Genomic DNA, 27434 nt, shown 5'->3' with positions numbered 1-27434 from the left:
GTCTGGGATGCTGGAAAACCTCATGTGGGTGTTGGCCGTTAGCATGTAAACAAGATAAATGAGTGGGGAGTTGATTTTTTTTTGACCCTGCTACGTGTCATTATAGGATCCTAGTTCCCTGACCAGGGATCAAACGCGTGCCCCCTGTAATGGAAGCAGAATCTTAACCATGGACTGCCAGGGAAGTGCCCCTCCCTTCTTGTCTATCGTTTATTCTACTGGACTCTAGGAGACTATTCTCACAGTCCACTAGACCTGGGAGTAGCCTCACCTGATGAAGCAGAGGCCCAGAGAGGGACAATGACCTGCTCAGCATCACAGAGCTCTTCCATGGCAAAGTTGGGACTTAAACCCAGGTATCTCTGGCCAGAAGCCTGTGCCTTTTCTGCTGTGCAGCTTGGAGGGGGAGACAAGGGGGCTTATCGGGAGGAGAGGGTCCAGGGTGCCTTCACTGTGGTATCTCTGGCAGCGCTGACATTTGTGAGCCCAGGAATGGGCCCTTCTTCCGGCCTGCCTCAGCCTCCACTGGATCTGAGCCCCAGGACGGCGGTGGTGGCCTCTCATGCAGAGGAAGTGGTGACAGTCACGGGCAGGGTGAGCAGAGGAAGTGGCAGGGGAAGGGGCTGGCGGGGGGGGAAGCTGGGTGCCCCTGGGGCCCTGGCGGGGGTGGGCTGCTGGTGCCCCAGGATCCGAAAGCGCTGAGCACTCCTGTGGGCGGGCGGGGGGCGTGTCACAGGGCTGCCTCCTCCTGCCCCTCCGCCTCGTGCTCACTCTTCTTTCTCTTCCCCTTTCTTTCTGCTTTCCCCTTTACTACATTTTTTTTCTTCCTTCTCCTATAGGTTTTTTTTTTTTTCCTCTTTAATAACAGGCTGTACCAGAACCAGAATCCAGGCCCTAAGGGTGGAGGGCGTGGAGGGACTGAAGACTTAGCATGAGCCAGCCTCACCATCTAAGGGAAGATGGGGGCCACTGAGAGGAACTGAAGGAAGCTCAGCCTCTCTGCCTCAGGGCCTTTGCACTTGCTGGTTATGCTGCCAGCCACTCTTGTGTGGCTGCACAGCTGGCTCCTTCTTGTCCTGTGGGTCTCCACTCCCCTGTTCCCTCCTGACCAGTGACGGCTCCCTGCTGATTTCCTTCAGAGCCCCTGTCACAAACGGATTCTCTTGTCTGTCACGTTATTTATTTTCTTTCTTCAGAGGATGTAAAGTCCTGGAGAGCAGGGAGTAATCAATCCATCTTTCGTGGATAATAGATACGTGGTAGATACTGAGTTCGGAGAAGGCAGTGTCACCCCACTCCAGTACTCTTGCCTGGCAAATCCCATGGACGGAGGAGCCTGGTAGGCTGCAGCCCATGGGGTTGCTCAGAGTCGGACACGACTGAGCGACTTCACTTTCACTTTTCACTTTCATGCATTGGAGAAGGAAATGGCAACCCACTCCAGAGTTCTTGCCTGGAGAATCCCAGGGATGGGGGAGCCTGGTGGGCTGCCGTCTATGGACACGACTGAAACGACTTAGCAGTAGCAGTAGATACTGAGTTAATAACTGCTGCATAAGTGGATGATGAATAGTGAAGGCCAGTCCTAGCTCCCCGCCCGCCCCAGCCAGCACTTGTGATGGGTGCCGGCCCTGAAATCAGTTCTAGGCTTTCTCCTGGCTTCCCCTGCTGTGTGCTGTATGACCTTGGGAAAGTCACCTCTGCTCTTTGAGTCTCAGTATCTTGAGCTGTAAAACGAGGATCAAAGTAGTGCTTCCCTCAGAGATTGTGAGGATGGAGATGTGTGGCCAGCCCTAACACGGCGCCCAGCGTGGAGGAAGAAGAGGTGGATGGGAATGTCATCACTGTGGTTCTCTGCTGGTTGACCAGGTTGCCTGGCCCAGCTCTCTGAGGATTAACAAAGGCAGAGTCCCCTGAGGCCCCTGGTCCAGCTCCGCTTGTCTGTCACGCTGGAGGCTGCTCCTGGGTAGATGCTGGTGTTCAGGTCTTGGGAATCAGCCTAAAATCTACTGCTGGGTTATTATTATTTAAAAACAATTTTATTTATTTATCGTTGGCTGTGTTGGGTCTTTGTTGCTATGTGGGCTTTCCTCTCGTTGCAGAGAGTGGGGGCTGCTCTCCAGCTGCGGTGCTCCGGGTGCTTACTGAGGGGTCTCCTCTTGTGGACCCAGGCTCTAGGGGCTGCGGGCTTCAGGAGCGGTGACGTGTGGGCTCAGTGGTTGCAGCTCATGGGCTCTGGAGCACAGGCTGGGTAGTTGAGGCGCGTGGGCTTGGCTGCTCTGTGGCATGTGGGATCTTCCCGGACCAGGGCCGGAACCCATGTCTCCTGCATTGGCAGGTGAACTCTTCCCCAGTGAGCCCCTGCCGCTGGGCTGTGAGGATGAACGTGATTCAGTAAAGAGGCTCTTCACTGGCCCCCTTGGGGAAGTTTGCTGCCGGGCAAGTTCTGTGCCCGCCCCCCGGCCCGCTGGCCCAGCGCAGGCAAGGCCACCCCGGGTGTCTGGAAGAGCGGCAGTCACGCCCTGGGGAGCAGCCGGCGCCGCTGCCTCGCTCCCCTTCGCCCTCCTTCCTGGAAAGCTCTGGCCTGGCGTGTCTGGCGTCCCAGACCCAACTCTTGGCCCTCTGAGGAGGTTCCCACAGAGCTGGCTTTGTCGCCCTGAGGAATGGCCCTGACGGAGCTGGCATGCCTCTCTGTTGGGCTTTGAGTTTCCTTCTACCTTCGATTTGCCTCTTGGTCGGCTCTGCTGCCAGACTGGTGAGGCCTAGATCTTTCTCGAGCCTTCTTTTCCCTCGGGTGCCCTTAACATCCCTAGCCCCACTCTGAGGTGACAGCTGGGGCTGAGGAGCAGTGACTGGTGTGCTTCTGTTCATGAAGAATCTGGACCCCAGGTGCCAGTGCCAGCCTCTGTCACTTGTCCTGAGTCTCCAGTCTGTATGCAGGACCAACTCCTAGGGCCAGCAGGGTGTACTTCGGAAGGCCCTGGAACCGCTCCATACCTCCTGCAAGAGCCTTCCTCAGAGGCTCCAGACTTGGGGAATGCTCTTCACCCTGTGAGTCGCAGGAAGGCTGCTGTCTTCACTGTGTGACTTGGGCTAGTGATGCTATCCCTCTGAGCATCCTAAGCTTCTTTTCCTTCTGGAAAATGGGGAGAATACAGTCCTTCTCACAAGCAGGACCAGAGAGTCTTTGCACCTGTGATCTTATAAGACCAGTTCCCAAGGGCACCCAGCCAGGACTCAGCAGAACTGACCCAGGCGTGGCTTCACATCTCAGACCTATCCAGGGTCCCTGCCTGTGTGACCTGTGAGGGGTGCAGTGGCCCTGCTGTTTGGAGACCTGTCTGGCTGTCTGTAGATCGCGTCTCAGGCTTTTGAACACAGCACATGTGACCAGGATAGACAGCCCAGTGACGGGATTGGTTGGATCTGTGGTGGACCCACCATTCAGTCTGCAGTAGTTGGAGAGGATGCTGTGGAAGAGTGTTTTGTGATCTGAACAGCTGGTCATGGCATATTGCCAAGTAAAAAGGAGAATGCCATATCAGTGTATACAGTTAAATCCCATTTTTGTGAAGTATGCAAAAATACATTAGTGGGGAGGAAAAAAAAAAAAAGCATGAGTGAGTCACTGTGGAATGCACACTATGATTGAGTTCTGCTCCTAGCATCTTTGACGCATTAACTCACTGAATGCTCATAGCAGCCCATGAGGCCGGAACTGTTAACATCTTTGTTGTTCTAAGTAGGAAATGAGGGGCAGAGTGGTCACCTAAGTCCCCTGGGACCACACAGCTGGGAAGTGCTGGCGTGGACTTGCCAGACAAATCTAGGTACATCCATACCGTGGAATCCTGGGAGGAGGTGCTCCAAGTTGCTGAAGGCGGTTATCTCTGGGATGATGCCTTGTTTGATTTCCTTCTTGGTACCATTATATTTTGAAGATGTTCTTTAATGAGTACATAATTCTTTTTTTTAAAAATAACGGGTAAGATGTTTTGGCACCATTAAAAGTCTTGATTTTTAAACAGATTCTTGGACTGGTGGGTCATATTCATCAGCCTGTTCAACTTCAACACCTGTTTCATCCCCGGGACATTTTCCAGAACTCTTGCATTCACCGTGGATTCTCCATGAGCTTTCCCAATTCAAACCTGCTGTTCTTCAGCATTTTTACTTTTCTAACAAAGACATCATGGAGTGGATAAAGAGATTTACAGGCCTTTTCTGTGTCTTTTCCAGTGTGTCTGGAATCAGTCTGTTGATGACATCTTTCAAGTTTTGTCTGCACCTCTCGAGTCATGATTTCCATCATCTTATGGACCTGGCAGACCTGCTGGTGCTGGGCATAGGAGATCTTCCAAATCTGATTGTTGCGTCTTTTAGTAAAACCCACACAGGATAGGTGAAGCAGATAACCCTCGGTAGTCTTGACATCACTGTGAACTCCAGTCACGGTCTGCCCTGTTTTGGTCACGGAACACGTTTTGTAGTGGGTAAGATCCATGCCGTGGCTCTTAGGCAGGCAGTTTTTTGGCTCTGAACATCCTCAGTAGGTAGCTTGAATTTTCTAAATGCAGCTTCATGATTCTGCAGATCAGCAAAGCTCACTTCAAAAACACAAGTCTTGGAACTTCTCTGGTGGTTCAGTAGCTAAGACTCCGTGCTCTCAATCCAGGAGCCCTGATCAGGGAACTAGATCCCACACGCTACAACTAAGACCCAGCACAGCCAAATAAATAAAAATCAATGTTAAAAAAAAAAAAAACCCAAAACACAACCCCTGAGGCTGTCAGTGCGATTTTGTCTTCTTGAGTTCTCGTGACTCATGCTCCCCAGCATTTCTTATATTCAGCATTGCTGGTGCTTTCATGTCATAGCAGTCTTTCTTAGCAAACAGGTCAACCACTTTCCTCTTGGCTCCCTTTTTACCTCCTTTCATAAGGCACTTGTTCTTGTTGACCGCCATGGTGCTCAGAGAGCCAAAAGGTACATAATGCTTTTGGAATAATAATAATTAAAAAAACCCAGCACACACAGTATTGTTAATTGAAACCACAGGGCAGCCTCAACTCCTCTGAGATTTGGGACTGACTGGAAAACAGGGTTGATAAGAGTACGTGACTCCCAGGTCGTGTGAAGATTGAGTGAAGTGCCTGGCCTGGTGCAGGGAGCATGTTGTTGCTCAGTCGCTAAGTCGTGTCCCGCTCTTTGCGACCCCATGGACTGCAGCCCGCCATACTTCCCGGTCCTTTGCTGTCTGCCAGAGCTTGCTCAAACTCATGTCCATTGAGTCGACGGTGCCATCCAATCGTCTCATCCTCTGTCATCCCCTTCTCCTCCTGCCCTCAGCCTTTCCGAACATGAGGGTCTTTTCCAGTGAGTCGGCTCTTCACATCAGGGCCTGGATAAAGGTGCTTCCTTCCCCTGTGCTCGTGACCCCAGGCTGCCCGCCCCCGCCCATGACTCAGCACTCTGCCCTCTGAGTAGAGGGAGCTTGAGACAGGTGGGAGCAGGAGTCTCAGGAGGCAGAGCCCCTGTCACCTGTCCCACTTCCTCTATCTGGTCCACGGGGTTGGATTCCCTAGCACTTTGGAAGATCTGAGAGCCGAAAGCTCCCACATCCTCAGCCAAGTTGGCCAGGTTGCGTGGGTTTTTGGCCAAGGCCTTGGTGTGGTATCTTCAGGGCCAATCCTGTTTGGGTTTTACTGTTTTATTTGCTGGCCCAGAAGGGTTCTGAGGCTTGGCATTTCCCTGCTGTGCCAGCATGGCCTGCCAGGGTTCTCTTCCCCGAGGGAGTGAGAGATTGAATGCCTGTCTTTAAAGCCGTGTCACTCTCTGCTTTTGTGCTTCATGCTCTTGGCCCTCCTTAAGTGTCACTTGTTCTGAAACTCAGCCGTTTCGTTTCTCACTGAACTGAAACTTGGCCTGGCGATTATTGATCAGGAAGTGGTTTCCTGTCATTAATTGTGTATGTCCAGGCCCAGCCAAAGGCTTTGGCTCCCCCAAGGTAAAGAGGGCCTATCTTCCAAAACCAGAGACCAGATTAGATTCAGGAATCTCAGTGTGTTAAGGAGACAGTGGACTTCTTGTCACTTTCCTTTCTTACCTGGAGGGCCTTACTTCTGTCTGTTTACAAGGAGATACACACACCAGTTCATCTACCCATCCATTCATCTATCCATCCATCTGTCTATTATTTTAAAATACATATTGGCCAGACAGAGTAACGTTAATAATATTATTAATAATTAACATTATTAATAATACATTGGTGAACAAGATAAACGTGGTTTTAGGCTTTTAAAAACCAAAAATACACAGTGCTAGGTGAAGGCAGTAACACCCAGCAGGCTGGTGTCCGTAGGAGCCAGCAACAAGGTGGTCTCTGGTGCCTTTGGGAAGAGAGGAAGATCTGATGCTGTCTACTCCCCAGACACACCTTCACTCCTTTACCCCTCTCTCTCGTACGTCTCTTCTCCCATCCACTGATTTTCCCTCTTACTCAGTGTGTCATTCATCTGTCAGTCTGTCCATCTCTCCGTCAGCCCATTTGCTCATCTTCCCATCCACCTATCCATCCATCCTCCCACACACCCATCCTTTCATACACTCTCCCTCCTACCCATTTTCCCACCCATCCATCCATCCACAGTATAGTATTCTATACATCTATACATACACCCCTAACACCCACCCGCTTCCTGTTTGTCCATCCACTTTCCCATCTGCCCAGCCGTTCTCTCATCTGCTCATATACCCACCACCCATGTTCCCATCCACCCACTGGCTGTTCTGGAACAGGTTGTATGGGATAGGACAAGACGAATCAGAGATGGGCTTTAGCTTTGCAGGACTCACAGTCAGGTCAGAGAGAGAATCTGTGAACACAAAGGACTGTGGAGGACTTCCGTGGTGGTATGGTGGTTAAGAATCCACCTGCCAATGCAGGGGACACAAGTTTGATGCCTGGTCCAGGAAGACCCCACAGGCCCCAGAGCAATAAGCCTGTGCACCACGCCTGCTGAGCCCGTGCTCTAGGGCCTGTGCTCTGCAACAAGAGAGGCCACCGCAGTGAGAGGCCCTGCAGCCAGACAGTAGCCCCACTCACCAGGAGTAGAGAAAGCCCATGCACAGCAACAAAGACCCCAGATAAAAGGACTGTGGCACCAGGTGGACTGTGATGAGAGCCCTAGTAAGGTGTGAAGAAGTTCTAGCAGGGGATGGGAGCTGGGGTTCTGGGAACATCTCACAGAGCAGGCTGGGGTTGAGTTAGACTTTGTGGAGTGGTTAAACACAGGTATGGCGAAGGCACTCCCCATGGAGGAAGGAGCATCAGGCAAGGCCTGGAAGTAGGGGGCCTCAGGCATTGGCTGTCGCAGGAGGGGATTGCAGGGGAGCAATGGGGTCCTGGAAGAGTGGAAGGGGCAGATCACCAGGGCCAGGGGCGCCAGGCCCCGGAATTTGGGCTTTATCATGTCGGCAGAAGGGAGCCATTGAGGGCTCATCCTAAGAGGGTCTCCAGTATAAGGCAGCGAGGGAGACGGGAGAAAGGGACTGGTGTACACAGCCACTGGGCAGGAGCTCCTGGAGAGTGTCCTCTGGAGGGGAAAGCGCACCAGGCACAGGGTTGGCCCTGAGCGGAGTCCTGGCAGCCACTTCCTAGCTGTGTGACCTGGGCCAAGTCACCCTCCCTACCTGGGCCTGTTTCCTATTCAACAGGAGGAGATGGCAGGGCTTTGCATCTCTTGTGGACCCATGCTGGCTAAGGTGGGATACTCCTTATCCTGCCTCAAGAGGCCATAGGAGGCCTCGGCAGGCCCTTTGGCATCTTGACCCCCAAGGACTCAAGCCTCGGGAAGGTGGGGCTGCGGTGCTGGGGCTCCACTCTGCCCCCCACTCATGCCTGCCAGCCCAGGGCGGTGGCAGCGTCTGAGCCCGAGGCCACGACTGCAACCCATCCTGTCCACGGCCCGTGGACCACCCTGCTCGAGTTGATGTTGAGCCCTTCCCTTACACGTGGCGGGTTTCACTGTGACCCTGGTTTCCTCCAGGGCCCAACTTCCTCCTTCCTTAATTGAGAGTTGAAGGTTTCCCCACGATTGGTGACCGTTGTCACCACGCAAAGATTGACTGTGTGCAGGCAGGGACAGCCCAGCTGGACACTGTGGGGCGCAGATCAGCCCCTCCTTGGCTCCAGTGGCCTCAACCTCTCTGGACACAGGCCTGGCTCGGTGTCCAGAGTCAGTCAGGGGGACGAGGGAAACAGAGACCTTTCTCCTTGACTGTTCCTTTCTTTGGCTCTGACCTGCTGGCCGTGGCTGCTCATCTGACAGGTCAGCTGCGAGCCTTTGCTCACGCCTGCCGCCCAGCCAGGTTGCTAGGCAACCTCACAACTGATCCCCACCCAAGGTTCTTCTTCCCCCTCTCTGCACTCAAGCTTTTTGTTCCTTCCTAGAAAAAGAAATGCGTGTTTTTGAGACGAGCTGGTACACTCGAGTGCGGTGGATGCTCCCTCACCTCTGTGAGAATGCCTTTTCTGCCAGGCGCAGCCTCAAGTGCAGAGCTGCCCACTTACTGGAACTTTCTGCAGTGATGAGGCTGTTCTGTATCTGCTCTGTTCATTATAGTAGCTACTGTTCACTGGGGTTAATGTAACCGGGAAACTACATTTTAAGTTTCAGCACCTGAGACTAGTAGCTACCATCCTGATAGTGCAGTTCAGGGGGGTTCCTGAGAGGACAGGTGCTCATCCCTGGAAGCATTTAAAGCAAGTTCTGGATGAAAGGGCCACTTTCTGTGCCTCAACCCCAGTCAGTCCTCACCAAGACCCCTGTGGCTGATTGCTAGATGTCCATTGAGTGAAGATCACCTTTAGAAACCACTTGGATTCCTTAATCTGTGTTTCAGAACCTCCTGGTCCAGAAAGTGAAGTGTGAAAGTGTTAATCGCTCAGTTGTGTCCAACTCTTGGCGACCCCATGGGCTGTAGCCTGCCAGGCTCCTCTGTCTATGGGGTTCTCCAGGCAAGAACACTGGAGTAGATTGCCGTTCCCTTCTTCGGGGAATCGAACCTGGGTCTCCCGCAGTACAGGCAGATTCAGTTATAGCTTAGTTATAATTTTATCATCCAGCTTCATTTACTTATTATTATGGCTTAATTATCTTTTTCTTATTACTGTATTATTTTCCTATTTATCATTTTAAAGGATTGCTTAATATCCCACTAAGTTAATTTAACCATCATCCTTGGGTTGAATATTTAGGTTATTCCCTCTTTGTTTGCGATTATTGTGGGCTAATGTGAATTGGACCCTAGTACACTTATTTTGTTGTCTTTTTCGGAATTATTTCCTGGCCTTACCATCTCAGGAGTGAGTGCTAATCGGCTTAAAAGGTATTTTCTAGGCTCTGAAAATCTGTTGCCAGTTTTGATCTTGATGAGACTGAATCTGTCTATGTTCTCATCAATAATGAATTTCCCTATTTTACCATTTGTTTGCTTACCAGCATTGGAGGTTGTCATTTTTCCTTCTTTGTTAATTTAAAAGTGTAATGTGACTTTCTCTGCTTTTGGGGAGGAAGAGTCTTGTGGCGGAAGAATCTGTTTGCCTGGGGCCTGTGAGCAACTGCATTTCCCATGTGGGTTGCTGATCCCATTTTATCCGTCAGGCCCTCTGAGAAGCCTCAGTACAGGTCACTTTGTAGATGATGGTGCCGTTGGGAGTGAAGGTGGTTCTCATTACACAAGTGTTGCATGGTGAAGTATTTTCATAGGTGTCTACTGTCAGCTGGAACAGCCCCAGAGTTGGGGGCTCATTTCCTTTTTGGTGGCAAAAGACAGTCATCCCAAAGGGAGTCTAAGGCAGGGCCTGCTTCAGGACTGGCTGGCTCCAGGTGTCCCACAGACCCTCAGTGTATGTCTTCCTCCATTGTGGCCTCCCTGGTCTTGGCCTCATCCTCAGGCAGGCTCTCCAAAGGGGTGGCAAGATGGGCTGCAAGACCCTCTAGCCTTCCCATCTTACAGTTTAGCAACCCGAGAGAAAGAAAAAAAGATGCATAAGGCGATAAGTTTAGCAAAAAATTAAAAAACAAAAAACAAAAGACCACTTGGGTACAACCCTGTTGGCCTGCCACTGGGTGTGACTGAGAGGGTCAAGACTGAGTGGCTGGGCTGGGCTGTGTGCCAGGACTGGGTGGGCTCAGCCCCTCATGAATCTCTTGCACGAAGAGTGAAAGAGAGGCAGTTCCCAAAAGCAACTGGTGCTGTGAGTCCTCAGAGGAAAACGGATGCAGGCCAGTCCCCCTGCTGCCCCGCTTTAGGATTCATTTCCAGGCAGCTCCATGGGCTCCCAGGCCTGAAGTGAGTGGCACTCTGGGAACAGGAACCCCCCCCACCCTCGCCAGTCAGGCCCTTCAGCTTTTGTGCTCTCGTTTACTCTGTTTGGTTCTGCAGATAACACAGTCACCGCAGACTGCACTCTGGGCACTGCATAACCTTTACAAACTCAGTTTCCCCAGCTGCAGACTGGGGACTGGGAGCTGGGGTTTGAGAGGGGCGACTGATGTTCTTTCTGGTCGCTGTGTTCTGTGATATCAGTCCTTTCCCCAGAGGAGGGGGAGGGCGGGACACAGCGGTCAGCCTGCAGCCAGGAGGGCAGGGAGGGCCTGGGGGCCATCCCCAGCTGGCGGCGGCTGTGTGGGTGACTTTCAGGAAGCCCTCAGCCCCTGGCTGGGCCCCTTGGCTTGGGCGGGGCTTCTGCTGGAAGGGTGGTTCCCGCCTCCTTGGGGCCGGGCCCGTGCTGCACAAGGGGGAGGATTGTTCCCAGAGAGGTGCCTGGGCGGGAAACACAAGTGGCCACTGTGTGTCTGCTCTCAGGGTGTGGGGCGAGGCGCTAGTCACCGCTGGCCAGCAGTGCAGGGCTGGGTGGGGGCTCTTGCCGTCCGTCCTTCCCTGGACCCCAGTCTCGCTTCAGTCGGTGGGAGACGGACGTCAGAGGCCACAGATGGCCGTTTGTTCTTTGTATGACTTCTTGTCTGTCAACTCCCACTGTGTCCCATCCACGTGGACAACCTTTAGCTTTCCAGTACCCACCCACTCCCCACGCTGCCCTCACATCAGACTCTGGAGAGAGCTTGGCTATCGTGTCCCCTTTCTCCTACTGCAGAATTTACAGGAACCTCTGGCAAAATGGTCAGGAATATGGATTTTGAAGTCACGTGGGCTTCTATTTAACTTCCAGCCCTGCTGTTTTACCTGCTCTGTGACCTTGAGCAAATGACTTCACCTCTCTGGGCATCAGTTTTCTTGCATATATAAAATGAGGCTCTTATAGATGTATGTATTCTCAAGTTCCAGACCAAGAGAAGCCAAGCTGCTTTCATCTGCTCCATCCTACAACCTCATGTTAGAACTTAAGGGCAGTCATTGTGTCTTCTTCACCGAATAGGAAACCTGAATGTCCATCACTGTGTTCTCTACAAGTTTTGTGAACCTGAACAGACTTAATCACAATGCAATGATAAATAATGGCCCTAATGTCTACCAAAAGGAGATACAAAGTTCAGAAATGCATTTTGAAATGTCAAACAAGGAGTAAATCACATTCAGGATCGTTTTAATGTTAGGTGTTTTATTATATGGATTTATTCTATGTTATGCATTATTTAATATGTACACATTTATGGTATATGTCTACATATATATACATAGCTAGTATACTAGTATCTCAGCATATTTGAATACTTTAATTCTTTCTAGGTGAAAGAGTTTACAAAATATCTTTTTTCCTACTGCTTGCTTGTTCACCCTATTTGATTAAAAGTAACAATTTTTGCTGGAAGAAAAAAGAGGCTCTTAATAATACAATGCTCTTGTAAAAATTAATTGAGGGGATCTAGCAGTGTCTTCTTGGACCCTCTCTAAGCTCTGCTACTTTGGAGTTAGTTTCGCTTTCAGGCTCCCCTGGGAGCATGATGACCTGGCAGCTTGACTGTGGTAGGCAGTGCCAGAGGCTAGCAGTGAAAGAGAGCTTAGGGCAGTCTTCTGAGATTGCATTTCATTGGCTGACTTGATCACATGTCTGTCCTTGAACCAATCACTGTGGTAAGACGGAATGCAGTGTACTGACTGGACGGCATAAATCATCTACCTGCTTCTAGATATGGTGATGGGATCAGCCCCATTACAGCTTGGGGATGGGGAATGAGAATGGGTTGGCTCCTCTGAAGAAAGATCAGGGGAGGGTGAGTTATGTTATGGGAGGGCAATAATTCCAACCTTTAGGAAGAAATTCTTCAGTGGAAAAGTGCCTCACAAATAATAGGCACTCCGTAAATGATGCTTGAATGAATGAATGGGGAATAAACTGATTCCCACCAGCCTAGTGTAGTAAAGAACACTGAACTGGGAGTAAGACCACTGCGGCTCCCAGTCCTGGGTGGGTCCTGATATCTCTCTGAGCCTCAGTGTGCTCATCTGGGAAATGGGCGTGATGGCTGATACCTCACTCCTGGGCAGATTAAATCCTGGCTCTCTAGTCCTCTGCAGCTACCAAGCACTCTGACCATGAGTGGTTGCTATTGGCTGTGGTTGTCGCTTATCTTTAGCAAAGGGAGGTGGCGCAGGGAACACTGGGCCCTTGCCAGGACGGGCATGCTGAGAAGTGATGTAGAGCTCAGGCTCTCTGAGATAGTCAGGCTGGAATTTGGATTCACCCTTCAACCCCCCATCTGCTGTGTGACCTGAGGCATTTACTGTGACTCTCTGAATCTGTTTCCTCATCTGTGCACTGGGAATGCCGGTATTTGTCTCTAAGGGCTGTGTTGAAGATGAAGTGAGAAATCCTACTTAAGGCCTGTCCCAGCACATAGTGAGTGCTCAGACGGTGTTAACTGTTTTATGATCAGCGATCATTACTCCTCTGTGGCCTTCAGGTGATAAACTCCTGCTGCCGTCTGCACACTGGCACTTGCCCTCTGCCTCTATGAGGATTCAGTTATGAGCTGCTGATCTTCAGCATCCCCTGGGGGAGTGCAGAGTGGAGATCAGAAACCAGGCACTCTGTGCGCTGGGAACAACTGGCAGAACAGGTCTTCAGGTAGATGTTTCCAAGAGACAATTTTAAGAGTAAAATCTTGCATCTTCTCATATCTAGAAAAGCACTAAAATCTTTCATGGTGATGTCAGTTTTTCGTGACTAGCAGAGATCTTCTGCCAAAAATATGTGCTTGATTGCACGTACTCCTCTTTCATCAAAATCACATACATACTGGCCTTCCCCCAGCCTCCTTGGGGCTGTCTGAAATGCTGTCTCCCGGGCTATAGTCCTCATTTTGCCTCAAATAAAACTTAGCTCACAACCCCCACGCTGTGCATTTTTTTCAGATGACACTGCCTTAACTAGGCTATTAGAGCATTTAATTTGGCCAGGTCACTTCGCATGCCATGGTTGTTGCCAGCCCCGTCCTGGCAGGCTCTGGGTCTCTGTGAAATCAGAGAGAGGTGCTGGGGCGGGCATTCCTCCGTGTCCATGTTGGTGCCCCACCTGAGGCTGGACCCTGTGGTCAGTGCTGCCCTTCAAGGTGGAGGGCAGGACAGGTTTAATGCTCTCCCGGAAAACAGCCCCTGCCTGGGCCTCTTCTACCTGCAGGAGAGAAGAGTCCTTTAAAGGAGACCCAGGAAAAGGTGACTGTAGCCTCCTTTGCCAGCTCTCAGGAGTGAGAGATGGATGAATGAAGGCAGCCTTTGCTAGCTTAGCTCTCCCTGTGCTGCTGTGGCGGGGGACCAGGAGGGCGTGGCCACGGGGGTTGCCTCGGTCACCTGGCTCTCGCTGTAGCTGCTTGTGAAGCCCTCTACTGTCTCTTCTGTAAATGAGCGGGGTGGGCCTTAGCTTTGCTTCTGGACAGGAGGAGGAGCCTGGGTGCTGCACTGTGAAAGGATGCGTTGATGGTCTTCTAGTGGGACCGAAAAAACCAGCTCTACAAGAAATGAAGGGGCAGGCACATCACCAGTTAAGTGTGTGTGTGTGTGTGTGTGTTGATGGTCTTCTAGTGGGACCGAAAAAACCAGCTCTACAAGAAATGAAGGGGCAGGCACATCACCAGTTAAGTGTGTGTGTGTGTGTGTGTGTTGATGGTCTTCTAGTGGGACCGAAAAAACCAGCTCTACAAGAAATGAAGGGGCAGGCACATCACCAGTTAAGTGTGTGTGTGTGTGTGTGTGTTGATGGTCTTCTAGTGGGACCGAAAAAACCAGCTCTACAAGAAATGAAGGGGCAGGCACATCACCAGTTAAGTGTGTGTGTGTGTGTGTGTGTTGATGGTCTTCTAGTGGGACCGAAAAAACCAGCTCTACAAGAAATGAAGGGGCAGGCACATCACCAGTTAAGTGTGTGTGTGTGTGTGTGTGTGTGTGAAAGAGAGAGAGAGAGAACGCCTGATTGCTTAACTGATGAATTTCTAAGGCGTTCCAAGCAAGTTTTCAAAACTGAGTTCGGGGAGGACCTGACCCGGGGGGGCCGGGTGAGCAGGGTGATGTCTAGGATGCACGATGGCCTCAGGGAACGGCCCCACACGAAAGTCCGTTCCCTGAACTGAGCTCCTGGGCCAGACGTGGAAGGTTCCCTAGGCCACGTGGCCACCAGGAGTGCAGACCTGGGAGCGGGGCTGCCTGTGTTCCCGTTCAGCCCTGTCACCCAGGTTGCTGGGGCTCTGCCTCAGTCTCCTCATCCGAGGTAACAGTTGCACCTACCTGGCAGGATGGTTGAGGAGATAAATGAATGACCACATGTCGAAGTGTAGACAAGTGTCCCGTGTGGAGTGGGCCCTTGAGAAACGTGAAAGCGTTATCGTCACTGTGCGGAACCTGCGGACTTGGCGGCTCAGTTAATGGAAACGTTTACCTAAACTGAGAATAAATTTACAAATGAGCGTAAAAGTTGCCTATTGGCATCACTTCCTTCCTCCCAGTTTCCATGCCCACCCCCTGTAGGCACGCTGTCTCACCGCTGACGGCAGAGATGGGTGTCCCCAGCTGGCTGCTGAGCTGCTTGGGGCCGGGTGGGGGTGGATGTGTCTGCATCACTGGTACCGTGGGCAGGGCATCTGGTCTGAGGCTTCTGCGTTCTGGGGGCGATGGGGACCTTGGAGAGTAGTGTGCAGTGCTAGAACGCTGAAAGTTAGAGGACCTGGGTTCAGGTTCTGGGACTGCCCCTCTGGTTCCAGCCTTGTCCCTCTCTCTAGTCCGTAGAATGGGTTACCGTGTGAGGTGACGTGAGTGCCCGTTGTCATCCGCAGGGTGCTGGGTGGCACAGCTGTCAGCGTTTCCATCAGCTCACGTGGCGGAGCTGTCCTGTTAGGCACGTGCCGTGTGGCACTGTCCTCGGAGCAGCACCGAGGTGTGAAGTCTAGGGTGGCCCGTTTTCCATGCGCTTTCCAGCAGACTGCTGTTCAAAGGCTGCAGACGAGCGCCGGCTTTTAGGCCCGTGTTGGAGGACAGTGTGCTCTCTCTCACTGGGGACCCCCTTTTCCCTGACCAGCGGTACAGTGGGTGGGCACTCCCAGAAGTGCCCCCCACCCCAAGGCTTCCGGGGACTGGTTGGGCTCTGCCCCTTCTCCTGGGCACTAGCTCACTGTGGGTGAAATCACTTGCACTACTTTACACGGTTATTTCTCTCTCACTGTCAGTTTTAACTGTGGTTAAATATGCAGAGCATAAAATAGACTGTTGTAGCAGATTCTAGCTGTACAATTCACTGGCATTAGATCTGTTCACAGTGTTCATGCTGCCTTCCCCTCTATCCATTTCTAGAACTTTTGCCTCATCCCAAGAGAAACTCGGTACCACTAAACACTTAACTCCTCACTCCTGCTGGTAACCAGCCCCTGACAGCCTCTATTCTACTTTCTTTCTTTATGAAAGTAGTTTACTGACTATTCTAGGTACCTCATTTATGTGGAATTATGTGATATTTGTCCTTTGTGACTGTATTATTTCTTACTTAGCATAATGTCCTCCAGATTCATCCATGTTGTAGCTTGTGCCAGAACTTCCTTCCTTTTTAAGACTAAATAGTACTCCTCTGAACGTGTAAATCATCCTCCCAGGAAGACTGGTTCCGGGACAACCCCGCAGATACCAAAATCCATGGGTGTTCAAGTCTCTTATATCAATGGTGTAATATTTCCATATAAGCTGTGCACATCCTCCTGTATACTTTAAACATCTGTAGATTACATTTGATACCGAAGTCTATGTAAATGCTATGTAAATAGTTGTAAATATGATATAGATGATATGTAAATAGTTGCCAGGCACGTGGCAAATTCAAGCTTTGCTTTTTGGAACTTTCTGATTTTTTTGCCTGAATATTTTTGATCTTGAGTTGGTTGACTCTGAGGATGTGGAACTTGGGGTCCAGGAGGACTGATTGTGCCCCGTTTTGTCGCTTCATTCATCTGCTGGTAGACACTTGGGTTGTTTCCACCATCTGGCTCTTGTGAATAGCCCTGCTATGAACATTGGTGTGCAGAGACCGCTCAAATTCCTGCTTGCCGGTCTTTTGCAAATATGCCTAGGAGTGGAACTGCTGGCTGTGCGGTAGTTCTATGTTTAACCTTTTGAGAAACTGCCAAGCTCTTTTCCAGAAAAGCTGTACCGCTTTTCTGTCCACTAGCAGTGCACAGAGGTACCAGTTCTTCCAAGTCCTCAACACTTATTTTCCGTTTTTAGAGAATTATATCTATCCTTGTAGATCTGAAATTCTCTCACTCTCTTTTTCATCAAATAAGAAACCCTTTTTAGGACCAGGTGAAGTGCATCCACGAAAAACTCTTTTAATTTTGCTTTTAATATATGTGACGTAATGCAAATAAATACTCAAAACATTCTTTTAACACTTTAAAGCAATACAGGGAGAGTAAAAGTGTCCTTTGTCTCTGTCCCTATTTCAGGCTCCTCTCCAGCGTGCTGTCAGGCAGTATCTTTTCAGAGTTTTCCATGCATTTACACTTCATGTGTGAGCATTTATGAAAAAGTAGTTTTCCATTTTTTTTAATATAAAAAGCATCATACCACTTTTTATTTTTCAGTGACTTGGGTCTTTTATAGAACAGCCAGGAATCTTTCCAGGCTGTTTGTAGATCTATGCTGTTCTAGTATTTTTATTTATCCCATAGTACAGGTGTCTTGTACTTAAAATTTTTGTTACTAACCATAGACCATTGTTTGTCTCACATGCCCACTGTGCTGACTTCAGGAGTGAGCACTGGCCCATTGTTCAGAGCAGCGGACCTTCTGCTGCGGCCCCTTATTTGCATCTGGACATCTGGCCTGTGTCCCCCCAGCGCGGCCTCTCTGAGCTAGCCCCAGGGGTCAGCTTCCTGCCGACCAGGCCTGCTGACCTTCTGTGTCTCCGCTTTTCAGGCCAAGAACAAGGAGACGGGTGCCCTGGCCGCGGCCAAAGTAATCGAGACCAACAGCGAGGAGGAGCTGGAAGACTACATCGTGGAGATCGAGATCCTGGCCACCTGCGACCACCCCTACATCGTGAAGCTCCTAGGCGCCTACTACTATGACGGGAAGCTGTGGGTAAGGGTGCCTCGGCCCCATGGTGATGCCACCGGACCCTGCGCAGTTCTGAGGGCCGCGGCTCTTTCTCCACTTCTGCTTTGGAGGCATGGTAAAGTGTGCTCCCCTTTCTGCAGAGCGTCTCCACTTCGGGGCTGAGTGTAGTGCTATGGAGCAGAAAGGAATTCAGAAGCTCTACTGCCTGGCCTCAAATCGCAGCTGTGCTTGGATAACCGTAGGCAAGTTATTAACTTCTTGCCTCAGTTTCCCCAGCTGTAAGATGGGGATGATGCCAGTACCTAGCGCACTGAGTTGTTTTGGAGATGAAATGAGCTAATTCATGCTTGGAAGAATAGCTGGCCCATGTCAGAGCTCGCTGAGTGCGAGCTATTTTATTATCTGTTCTGGTGGCATCGTTACTGCCACTGTGGCAGCTGCTCCAGGGGGCTTCCTTTCAATGGCAGCACTAAAGGGGGCCCTGTAATAGCCTCCACTCTCTGGCTGCAACCTCGTATTTTAAGATGCACAGTGCAGATGCATCAAAGCCCCGCCTTCCCAACTCAGCATCCCCCTTGAAGGAATTCTGGGGTGCCCTGGTTTTCAGAGCCTGCCCTGTGGAATGGCTCCCCCATGGACATTCTTCCAGCCTCTCAGTTTATAAAACCCAAACTTCCTAGAAGCTACGTGTTTCCATACTGCATTTTCAGCCAGTATCGTACCCATCAAACATCATATTCATGTCTCCCAAACTCAGCCGAACATTTGTAACGAAATGGTGCGCGGGAAGTCTCATGAATTAATAGATGCAATTGGAAAACTGTCAGACTCACTGGTAGATGGTTTGCAAAGGGAGCAAGTGTCAGAGGGGCTGGGCCTCTGGGAGTGAACCAGACCTGCGTGAGCAGTCCAGGTTCACGGCACCACAGTTACTGGTTGTCCGTAATGATTTGGTGGTCAGGAGGGGATTTTTTTTTTTTTTGGTTGCACATCTTGTGGGATCTTACTTCCCCAATCAAGCATGAAACCTGGGCCAATGCAGTGACAAGACTGAGTCTTGACCACTGGACCACCAGGGAATTCCCAGGAGGGGCTGTTTTAAGCATTGGACCTCCTGTCACGATAGTTTATCATGTATAGGGAGAGTGTCATTGTGTGTTAGATACATTTTAGGAAATTATTGGGCAGTCTGAGTTGCTGTGTCATACTTTATAGTTTTTCCCGTTTGAAATAATGGGAAATAGACAGCAAGTTGAGTCTTGGAGTCAGAATGCCTGCTTTTTAGGAACAGAGCTACTGATGCTTAATGGGGAAATCTGTGTTTCATTTGAGAAAGGGATCCTGTTATTTAAGAAAACCAAAGGAGTGGTTTAGAAACCACTGTCAAAGTTCATCCCTCTCATTTCAGAGAAATGAGGAAAGCCAGTGTCTGAGGGGGATGAGAAACTTGGCCATCTACCCGGCCCATACCTTTGTCCACTAAAACTGGTTGCCCGCCAGCTGAGGCCAGCTTCTCTGCTTCTCTGAGCATCTTCTTGGGGAGTCTTCTAGTTATCACTGGGGGCAATAAAACCACCATCACCTGCCTATCAGCTGAAGATTTCAAAGCCCTTCCTCATTCACTGTCTCTGGCACCTTGGAAGGTGACCCAGGCAGGGAGACTGGTCACCCTTTTCCAAAGAGGAGGCAACAGAGGCACAGAGAAGCAGGCTCCTTGCTCATGGTCACACAGCTGACACCAATGCGTTTCTTCTGTCTTGATTCATGGAGCTGCTTTTTAGAAAGTTTTTATTCTTTTAAGAAATTAAAATTTTAAATACAATGGTTATCAGAAAAATGGGAGTATACAGAAAAGCAAAAGATTAATGTCACCTGAATCTTTATACCAAAGATAATCATTTTTAATAATATAATAAAATTTTCTAGACTTTTTCTGTATCTACACACAGGTTTTTTTTTTTAAAGATGAACTTATACCAGACTTGCTACTTCACTCTTACTCTTTTCGTTTAAGATATATTAAGAACGACTTTTCATGTTTTAGGGAAACACCTGCGTCTCCCTCTTTTCTTTTTCTGTAGAATTCCATCTTCTGACTATTAAGCAGTTAGGCCGTTGCTCTTGTTTTTTATCACTGTTATAAACAACTCTGTGATGGACATCTTTGAATTTTTATGTTCTTGCTTGAGAATCTCTTTAGGAGAATTTTTAAGATTTTTAAATCTATCGCCATACTGGCCTCACAGAGCCACTTTTGATACCATACAATTGAGTTTTTCCATCTCACCACCTACCCACAACACACACGCCCGTCCAGCTCTGCATCCAGCTCTGCATCCCGCCAGCCTTCATTGGACTGCTCATGATGTACGCGTTGAGAACATCTGTTATCTATCTGTTCCCATTATTGTTTGTGGCTGTTTACCAAGTTCATCGCTTTTCCAAGTCGAGAGATGATGCCAACAGCAGCTAATATTTATTGGAGACTCACTGTGTGCTGGGCCTTTTGTGTGCATTTGACTCGCATTATGTCATTTAATCGTATTCTTTGAGGCTGTTGCTTTATCTTCATCTTACAGACGAAAGTGAGAGAGGAAGATGCTAAGTCAGGCTCCCGCCTCCCCTGCCACGCCACACAGCTGGAGAGTGGCAGAGTTAGAAAACCCGCAGGAGGAAAAGGACAGTTTGTAACTGGACAGTGACTGAGGTGAAGTTGGTTAAATAGATACACTAGAATTTTCTGTCCCAAGGTTGTCACTTTAGGCTGGTACTTTCTTATCCAGGGCTGCTGCTGTGGCCAAAATCATTTCTCACCCCCCTCTTCTGTAGCTGCCCCCACAGCCTACATTTGTTACTTTGTAGACCTTTAAGCACATTGAAAAGCAGAGACATTACTTTGCCAACAAAGGTCCGTCTAGTTAAGGCTATGGTTTTTCCAGTGGTCATGTATGGATGTGAGAGTTGGACTGTGAACAAAGCTGAGCGTCGAAGAATTGATGCTTTTGAACTGTGGTGTTGGAGAAGACTCTTGAGAGTCCCTTGGACTGCAAGGAGATCCAACCAGTCCATTCTGAAGGAGATCAGCCCTGGGATTTCTTTGGAAGGAATGATGCCAAAGCTGAAACTCCAGTATTTTGGCCACCTCATGCGAAGACTTGACTCATTGGAAAAGACTGATGCTGGGAGCGATTGGGGGCAGGAGGAGAAGGGGACGACAGAGGATGAGATGGCTGGATGGCATCACCGACTCGATGGACATGAATCTGAGTGAACTCCAGGAGTTGGTGATGGACAGGGAGGCCTGGCGTGCTGCGATTCATGGGGTCACAAAGAGTCGGACACGATTGAGTGACTGCACTGAACCGAGACCTTTAAAGGTGTTATCTCTCATTTTTGATTTGGGTTTTAGACATTGTGAAATCAAGGCAGGTGGCCCTGGCACTGGGTGGATCGAGAAGGGCAGAGGATTTCAAGCAGTGTCAGCCTGGGCCAAGGTGTGGAGGTGGGAGAGCTGGGACATGTTGGGATCCTGGGTATACTAGGATTGGTGGATCTACCAGCATGTCGTAAAAAATGAGGGCGGTCGGTGGAGGCAGGGTCGTGGAGGGCCTTGAATGCCAAGGTGAAGGTTTACACTTGGTCTTTTAGATCAGCGGTTCTCAAAGTACAGCCTTTCAGACCAGTAGTAACAGCAGCACCACGGACCTTGTTAGAAATGCTGAATATTAGGTCCCAGCTCAGAGCTGCTGAATCAGAAACTCTGGGAAGGGGCCCTGCTATCTGTTTAAGGAGCCTTCCAGGTGACTCTGAAGCTTGTTGACGTTTGAGAATCATTGCTGAAGGTAATAGGGACCCAGCGGCAGTCTCATGGGGGAGAGACACACATTTAGAAAGAAATCAGGTTTGAGGGGGCAAGACTGAGAGTACCCAGGCTGACCAGGAAATGGTTAGAATGGACTAGGCCAGAAGTCCAAGGATGTGAGATGGGAGCATCATTGGTCAGAAAAGGGTTTAGAGGAAGGAACATTTGAACCGGATCTTAAAGAATGCATAGGAGTTCTCCAAGGGGTAAGGGAAGGAAGGGCAGTCTGAAGGGCAGCATGGATGGAAGTATGGAAGAGAGGAGTCTCCTTCTCAAATACTAGGTTAAAGGTGCACCAACTTTTTGGTGTTTCCTTTTTTGGTATTTACTCAGCTTTTTGGTGTTTACTCAAGCTCATGTCCATTGAGTTGGTGATGCCATCCATCCATCTCATCCTCTCTCATCCCCTTCTCATCCCACCTTCAATCTTTCCCAGCATCAGTGTCTTTTCCAATGAGTCAGTTCTTCAAATCAGGTGTTGGAATTTCAGCTAAAGTCACACAGTGAATTAGTTACAAGGCCAGACATACAGACATCAGATACTGTGGATGAGAGACCCTGCTCATGTCACACTGCCCTTTGAAAAGCCCTTCCACAGTTCTCCAGAATATATTCCAAACCCATTACCTGGAACGTAGGCTAATTATAGTCTGCCAGCATCTTCCCAGGCCTCCCCCTGCAGCCGTTCGGGCTGCTTGTCGGTGGCACCTCCAGGTCTTTGCATCTCGTGCCTTCCTCCAGGCAGCCCTCCGCAGTGTCATCTGCAGAGTCAGCAGGACCTTTCCTTCCACACTGTTCTCCCAGGCACCTCTCGGTGGAGCGCACCTCCTCTTCCTCTTCTCTCTGCTCCTTTGTGGGGGCTCATCCTACCGTCTCATTTTAGTGCTGATGTCGGTCCTGGTATCTCCCTCCTCTGGTAGGCAGGACCCTTCAGGCTCCCCCAGTGCTGATCCAGAGCAGAGGCAGGAGTGGAGGTCCAGGCAGGCGCCCCTCCCCTTGTGGGGTCTGCCCTAGGGAGAGTGAAGGCAGTTGAGTACCTGCAGCCCACAGAGCGTAGCCTCGGGGCGATGTGGCCCTTGTTTTTGGCCAAAACAATTCTGTAGCTTTCAGTCGCTTGCAGGGTGGAAGCTTTTCTTGTGCAGAATCTGGCCAGGAAGTAAAGGTGCCTGCAAAGTCCTGCGTGGCAGGCTGTGACGATTCTGAAAGCTCCTCATTGGTTTCTGAGCCTGGGTTTCTCTCAGCCTTTCTACAGGACAGCAAATCTGCTGTCGAGATCTTACCTGTTCACCATGGGACTCTGGCTCTTGTCTCTAGAAGCTTGGGTCATCTTGGAGGAATTAAGCCTGCAGCCCTGTCAGATCACAGGGTTCTCCATTTATTCATGTAAACAAGTGTCTGTTGAATTCCTTCCTTGTGCCCAGTCCTGATCCCCCCGGAGGATACGGAAATGATCAAGACCAGCCAGATCCCTGGCCTCACTGGGCTCAGAGTCTGGTGGTAGAAGCAGACAATATGGAAGCAGATAAAGAAGTAAACGAGAGGACTTCAGCAAGTGATAAGTGTGTGAAAGAAAAATAGACTGGGAAATGTGATGGAAGTTCTTGGTGGGAGGGGGGCAGGCAGGTCAGGGACAGATGCTTCAAATGGGATAGATAAGGAAGGCCTTTCTCACGAGGTGACCTTTTAGCTGAGGCCCCAAAGACAGGCTGCAGGGCAGACCTGCAGAAATTTAGAGAGCAGAAATTTCCAGGTAGAGAGAATAGGGAGTATTCTCAGACGCCCTGAGACAGGACCCAGTGGAGCCTATAAAGGACCAGACAAAAGTTGTGGCTGGACGATGGCAAAGGAAGAGAGCCAGAGACCCACATGAAAGGAGACCAGATTCTCTCTGGCCTTGAGCACATTGCTGAGCACCTGCTGTGTGCCGGGCCCTGTTCTGCAGGCTGGGGATTCAGTGGTGAACAAGAGATACAGTTCTTGTGCTCAAGGAGCTTACAGTCTGGTGAGGAAGTCAGCCAATAAGTGCATAAATACATAATTCAGGTAACCATAAGGACCATGATGGATATGAAATCAGAGGTGTGACTTGGAACAGGGCAAGCCGCCTTTCATGCATGGTCAGCGGGAGGCCTGTCCGAGAAGGACCCAGTTGAGGGAGGATCCAGGGGTCAGCAAGGGCCCCTGAGGTGAGTGTGCTTATCACGTTTAGAGGGGGCGAGGGGCCACTGTGCCTGGGTTGGGGTGGGGTGCTAGGAGTTGAGGACAGGTAGGTAAGGGTTGTGGTCTTATTGTGGGTGTTGGGAGGCCTTGGCGGGGCAGCGGTTTCAGGCAGGCCAGGGCTGCCCTCTTCCTCAGCCATCAGTGGGATTAATTAGTCTGAGTCTTCGATTGGTTGATTCTTCTGTATCTCATGCATCGTCCTCTTCCCTGCCCTGCGGTGGGGGAAGTGGGGACCAGTCCTGGCTTGAAGTGCCAGTTGCGATCTTAGCTGACCATTGAGTCTCTAGCTCTTTACTGCTAAGATGGGAATGCTGATAACAAAACCTGGCCCATTGTAAGGATTGAGTGAGGTATGCAGGTTGGGCACAGACAGCGATGTCTGGCCCGGAGTGGGTGCTTATTAATGCCCTTGACTCTCTCTGCCCTCCTCTCATGGTTCTCTCCATTCCCACTACGTCTTCATACTTCATTTCTGGAAGCCTCTTCTCTCCTGGCTTTTCTGTCTTTTACTCGGTGAACCTTGCTGAGGCTTTATCGTGCCGCTGGCCAACAGGATGAAAAGCGATGTCAGGGTGGATGATGAAATCTGCACAGGGGGAGGAAAGGCCTTTCGTGTGCACACGGCAGGGCTGGCCTCCACTCCTGAAGACTGGCACAGGTCACGTTCAGAAGCCCCTCTGCCCTCCAGTTTTGTCTGGGCAGAAAGTTTTGCACACGTTTATCAGCCCAGGAATCTCCTTGCTGACCACCAGAGAAAGCAGTGACTCTTGCTTAGCATGGAAGGCCTCCACAGTCGGGGAGCCTTCCTGGATTTCCCCACCCCACTTCCCCCAGGGATGACCTTGTCATTCTCAGACTTAAAGAGCTGTAGTAACACTCTTGGTAGGGCTGCCTCTCCTAAACCTCATTCATTCTGCTACCTCTGGAATAGTTAGTATTTGTTTAAGGTGACTCACTTTTTAGAAGTTAAATATATTTATTGAAAAAGAAACTTTCATCTCACTACCCTGAATGGAAAACTAGGGCCCACTTGCCATAAATAGAAATAAAGGAAAATAAACCAGTTTGCTCCATTCTGGCCCAATCCCTTTGCCTGCCAAAGCCTGCCACCCTGGCCCTGCACTCCACGTTAGAAGGGATGCTGTCTCCGTGGGCCTCTTCGGTGTCCAGCAGCGACTGGGCTCAGAAGGGAGGGTGAGCACGGGAGGGACTTCTCTCCCCCAGGGCCGTGCGGTGCCCCAGTCTCAGGACCTCCACTTGAGGACACGCCCCAGGCCTGGGCACTGTCTGGCTGGTGCATTTGGGCCTGGCCAAGCCCAAAAGGCCAGAGGTTGGGGTGTTCCTCTTACTACTGAGGTGGCCCAGCTTGTCCAGAAACACTTGCGGGACAGAGACTGGGTTTGGACCCACCTCTCCCTGGGGGCCACCACCTGGAGGCCAGTGGTTTTGTTACCCCAGCTCATGTCTCAACTTGCATCATCTCCACCTGCGCTTTCCTAGCATCTTTGGCTGTGGAGCCCTCTGTTGAAATCTAATGGAACCACAGAGAAAGCAGCAGCTGCCCTAGGCTGGAGGGGCAAGCTTCCCACCACTCCAGTCATGTTCCCCAGAGGAACTTCCAGGCCTTTTGGACTCTGTCTGGTCTGCATCAGGGTTTGGATCATTTTCTGTGTAGGGGGAGCTGCCCTGTATGTTGTAGGGTGCTTAGCTATGTCTCTGTCTCTATCCCTGGTGGCTTAGATGGTATCTGCCGGAAGTGCTGGAGACCTGGGTTTGATCCCTGGGTCGGGAAGATCCCCTGGAGAAGGGAATGGCTACCCACTCCAGTATCCTTGCCTGGAGAACCCCATGGACAGAGGAGCCTGGCGGGTTACAGTCCATGGGGTCATAATAGTCGGACACGACTGGGCACACGTGTGCGGCCTCTGTGTTGCCAGATGTCCCCTGGGGACCACATCGCCCTCGGTCGAGGACTGTCTCTCTCCCGCTCACAGCCTCTTGTGTTGCTGGGAGGAGCCAGTCGGGCTGTGAGCTTGGTCACAAACTGAGGATGTCGGGCTAGAACAGATCCACGCAGATTTTGTTTGGCACACAAGATGGTTTTAGAAATTTGCGGCTAGCATTTTGTTGGCCTTTGGACTTTTTTTTTTTTTTTAGAACAACCAGCAGATGTGGCCGCAGTTGCCTGAGGCTGGGCAGCAATGGCCCGTCAGGGGGAGATTTGCTCTCTAATTAGCCTCAGACCTCACTACTCCCTAATGTCCCCCAATGCTGAGCCCGGGGGGTGTTTGTCACTGGCACACACCACTGGTTTTCTTTCTTTTTTTAAAAAAATGATCGAACTGCAGCTGATTTACAATGTTGTGTTAATTTCTTCTGTACAGAACGACTGGGTAGTATATATATGCGGTCTTTCTCACGCTCTCTCCCATTGCGGTTTAGCGTAGGGTGTTGACTGACTAACAGTCCCCTGTGCTGTCCGGTAGGGCCTTGTTGTTTGTGTCCATCCTGTGTGTGATAGTTCACATCTGCTAATTCCAAACCCCCAATCCTTCTTCCCCAGGCCCCCTCCACCTTCGCAACTGTAAGTCTGTTCTCTGTATCTGTCACTATTTTTCTTAAAGTAGAAGTGAGAGGGTCTATTTCTCATCGTCTGTCTCTATCAAATGAGGAAAGTACAGATAACTAAGAGGACTGTGTTTTCCCAGAAAATTGTGCAAGATGACTGTTTTTTCATAGAATCAGGGCTGCTTTGCCCATAACTGAGCTTCCCAGATCTGGTGGTGTTTAAACCAGGGCTCCTGGTGTAAGGAATCCAAAAATAGGCTTGTGAGGCATATGTGAACTTCCTGTGCGTGTACACCGAGTTGTGTGTGCGGGTGAGTCTGAAGGAGTGACTGCAGGCTTTCCAGAATGTGACCGCTTGTCTGAAAGTGAGCCTCCTCCCGAGAGGAAGTGCAGACCCGGGTCACAGAGCAGGGTGTGGGTGGGAGGGGCCTGCTGGCCACACATGTTCACGTGACCTTGTGTCCCCGGCCAGGGTCTCTGTGGCTTGTCGCCTTGGGCTCTGAGGCTAGCCGTTGGTCACCAACAGAGATTGCATATCTGGCCTTAAAATAATCCAAGAACTGTAAAGAGAATGTGGCACGAGAAAGTCACTAGCAGCGCGGCATGCGTGTAGAGAGCTGCCCAGTGCAGTCGAAGGGCGCAGGGCTGAGTCAGACCTGAGATCCCGGGTCTGGGCCCAGCTCTCTGTGACCCTCGGAGGCACCGTCCCTTCCCTGCCCCTCCTTCCTGGCCCGCAGCGCCCGGGGCTCGGAAGGGGTGATCTCAAGGAGGCCCTTTGGCCGAGTCGGCTCATTTTGCCCTTGCCCAGTTATCTCTGAAGTCTGAGTTCCATGTTTGTGGTCAGCTTGGTGCCCTGTGGTGTCACTTCTCGGCAGAATTGAGGGCAGCACCTCTTCCCATGGGATCCTGGTGCTCCTGGCATTCCCCGGCGGTTGCCGACCTCTGTGTCCTTCTGCATCAGACCTGTAGGGGCGTCCACTTTGGGGACACACGTGATCGTAATGGCACTCCATAAAGTACTACTGTCCATGGGGACTCAAAGAGTCGGACACCACCGAGCGGCGAAGCACAGAGCGCTTGAGAGCCTGTGGGCACTTGAGCCCACCGGGCAAGCCTGCTGTCGGTCCTTACCACTTCTGCGGCCTAGGCAGGGAGGCAGGAGGCAGGGGGTGGAGGTGAGAGGGAGGGATCAGCAAAAGAGCACAGAGAGCGGGCCTTTGCT

At 50.6% G+C, this 27434-nt stretch overlaps 1 protein-coding gene and 1 pseudogene across 1 annotated transcript in view; one reads left to right on the top strand and one right to left on the bottom strand.

Moving 5' to 3' along the window:
* The window catches only part of STK10 (serine/threonine kinase 10), a 124986-nt gene that overhangs the window by 8566 nt on the left and 88986 nt on the right, over window positions 1-27434 (top strand). Inside the window, exon 2 of the mRNA XM_010851290.1 lies at window positions 17422-17586. Within this exon, the coding sequence (XP_010849592.1) occupies window positions 17422-17586 (165 nt within the window). The remainder of the gene's footprint in view (window positions 1-17421; window positions 17587-27434) is intronic.
* Window positions 1484-5326, bottom strand: LOC104996899 (annotated as a pseudogene).

This window comes from Bison bison, unplaced genomic scaffold, assembly GCF_000754665.1.
Source record: "Bison bison bison isolate TAMUID 2011002044 unplaced genomic scaffold, Bison_UMD1.0 scf7180017864301, whole genome shotgun sequence".
NCBI lineage: Eukaryota > Metazoa > Chordata > Mammalia > Artiodactyla > Bovidae > Bison > Bison bison.
This window is presented reverse-complemented; position numbering and strand designations above follow the sequence as displayed.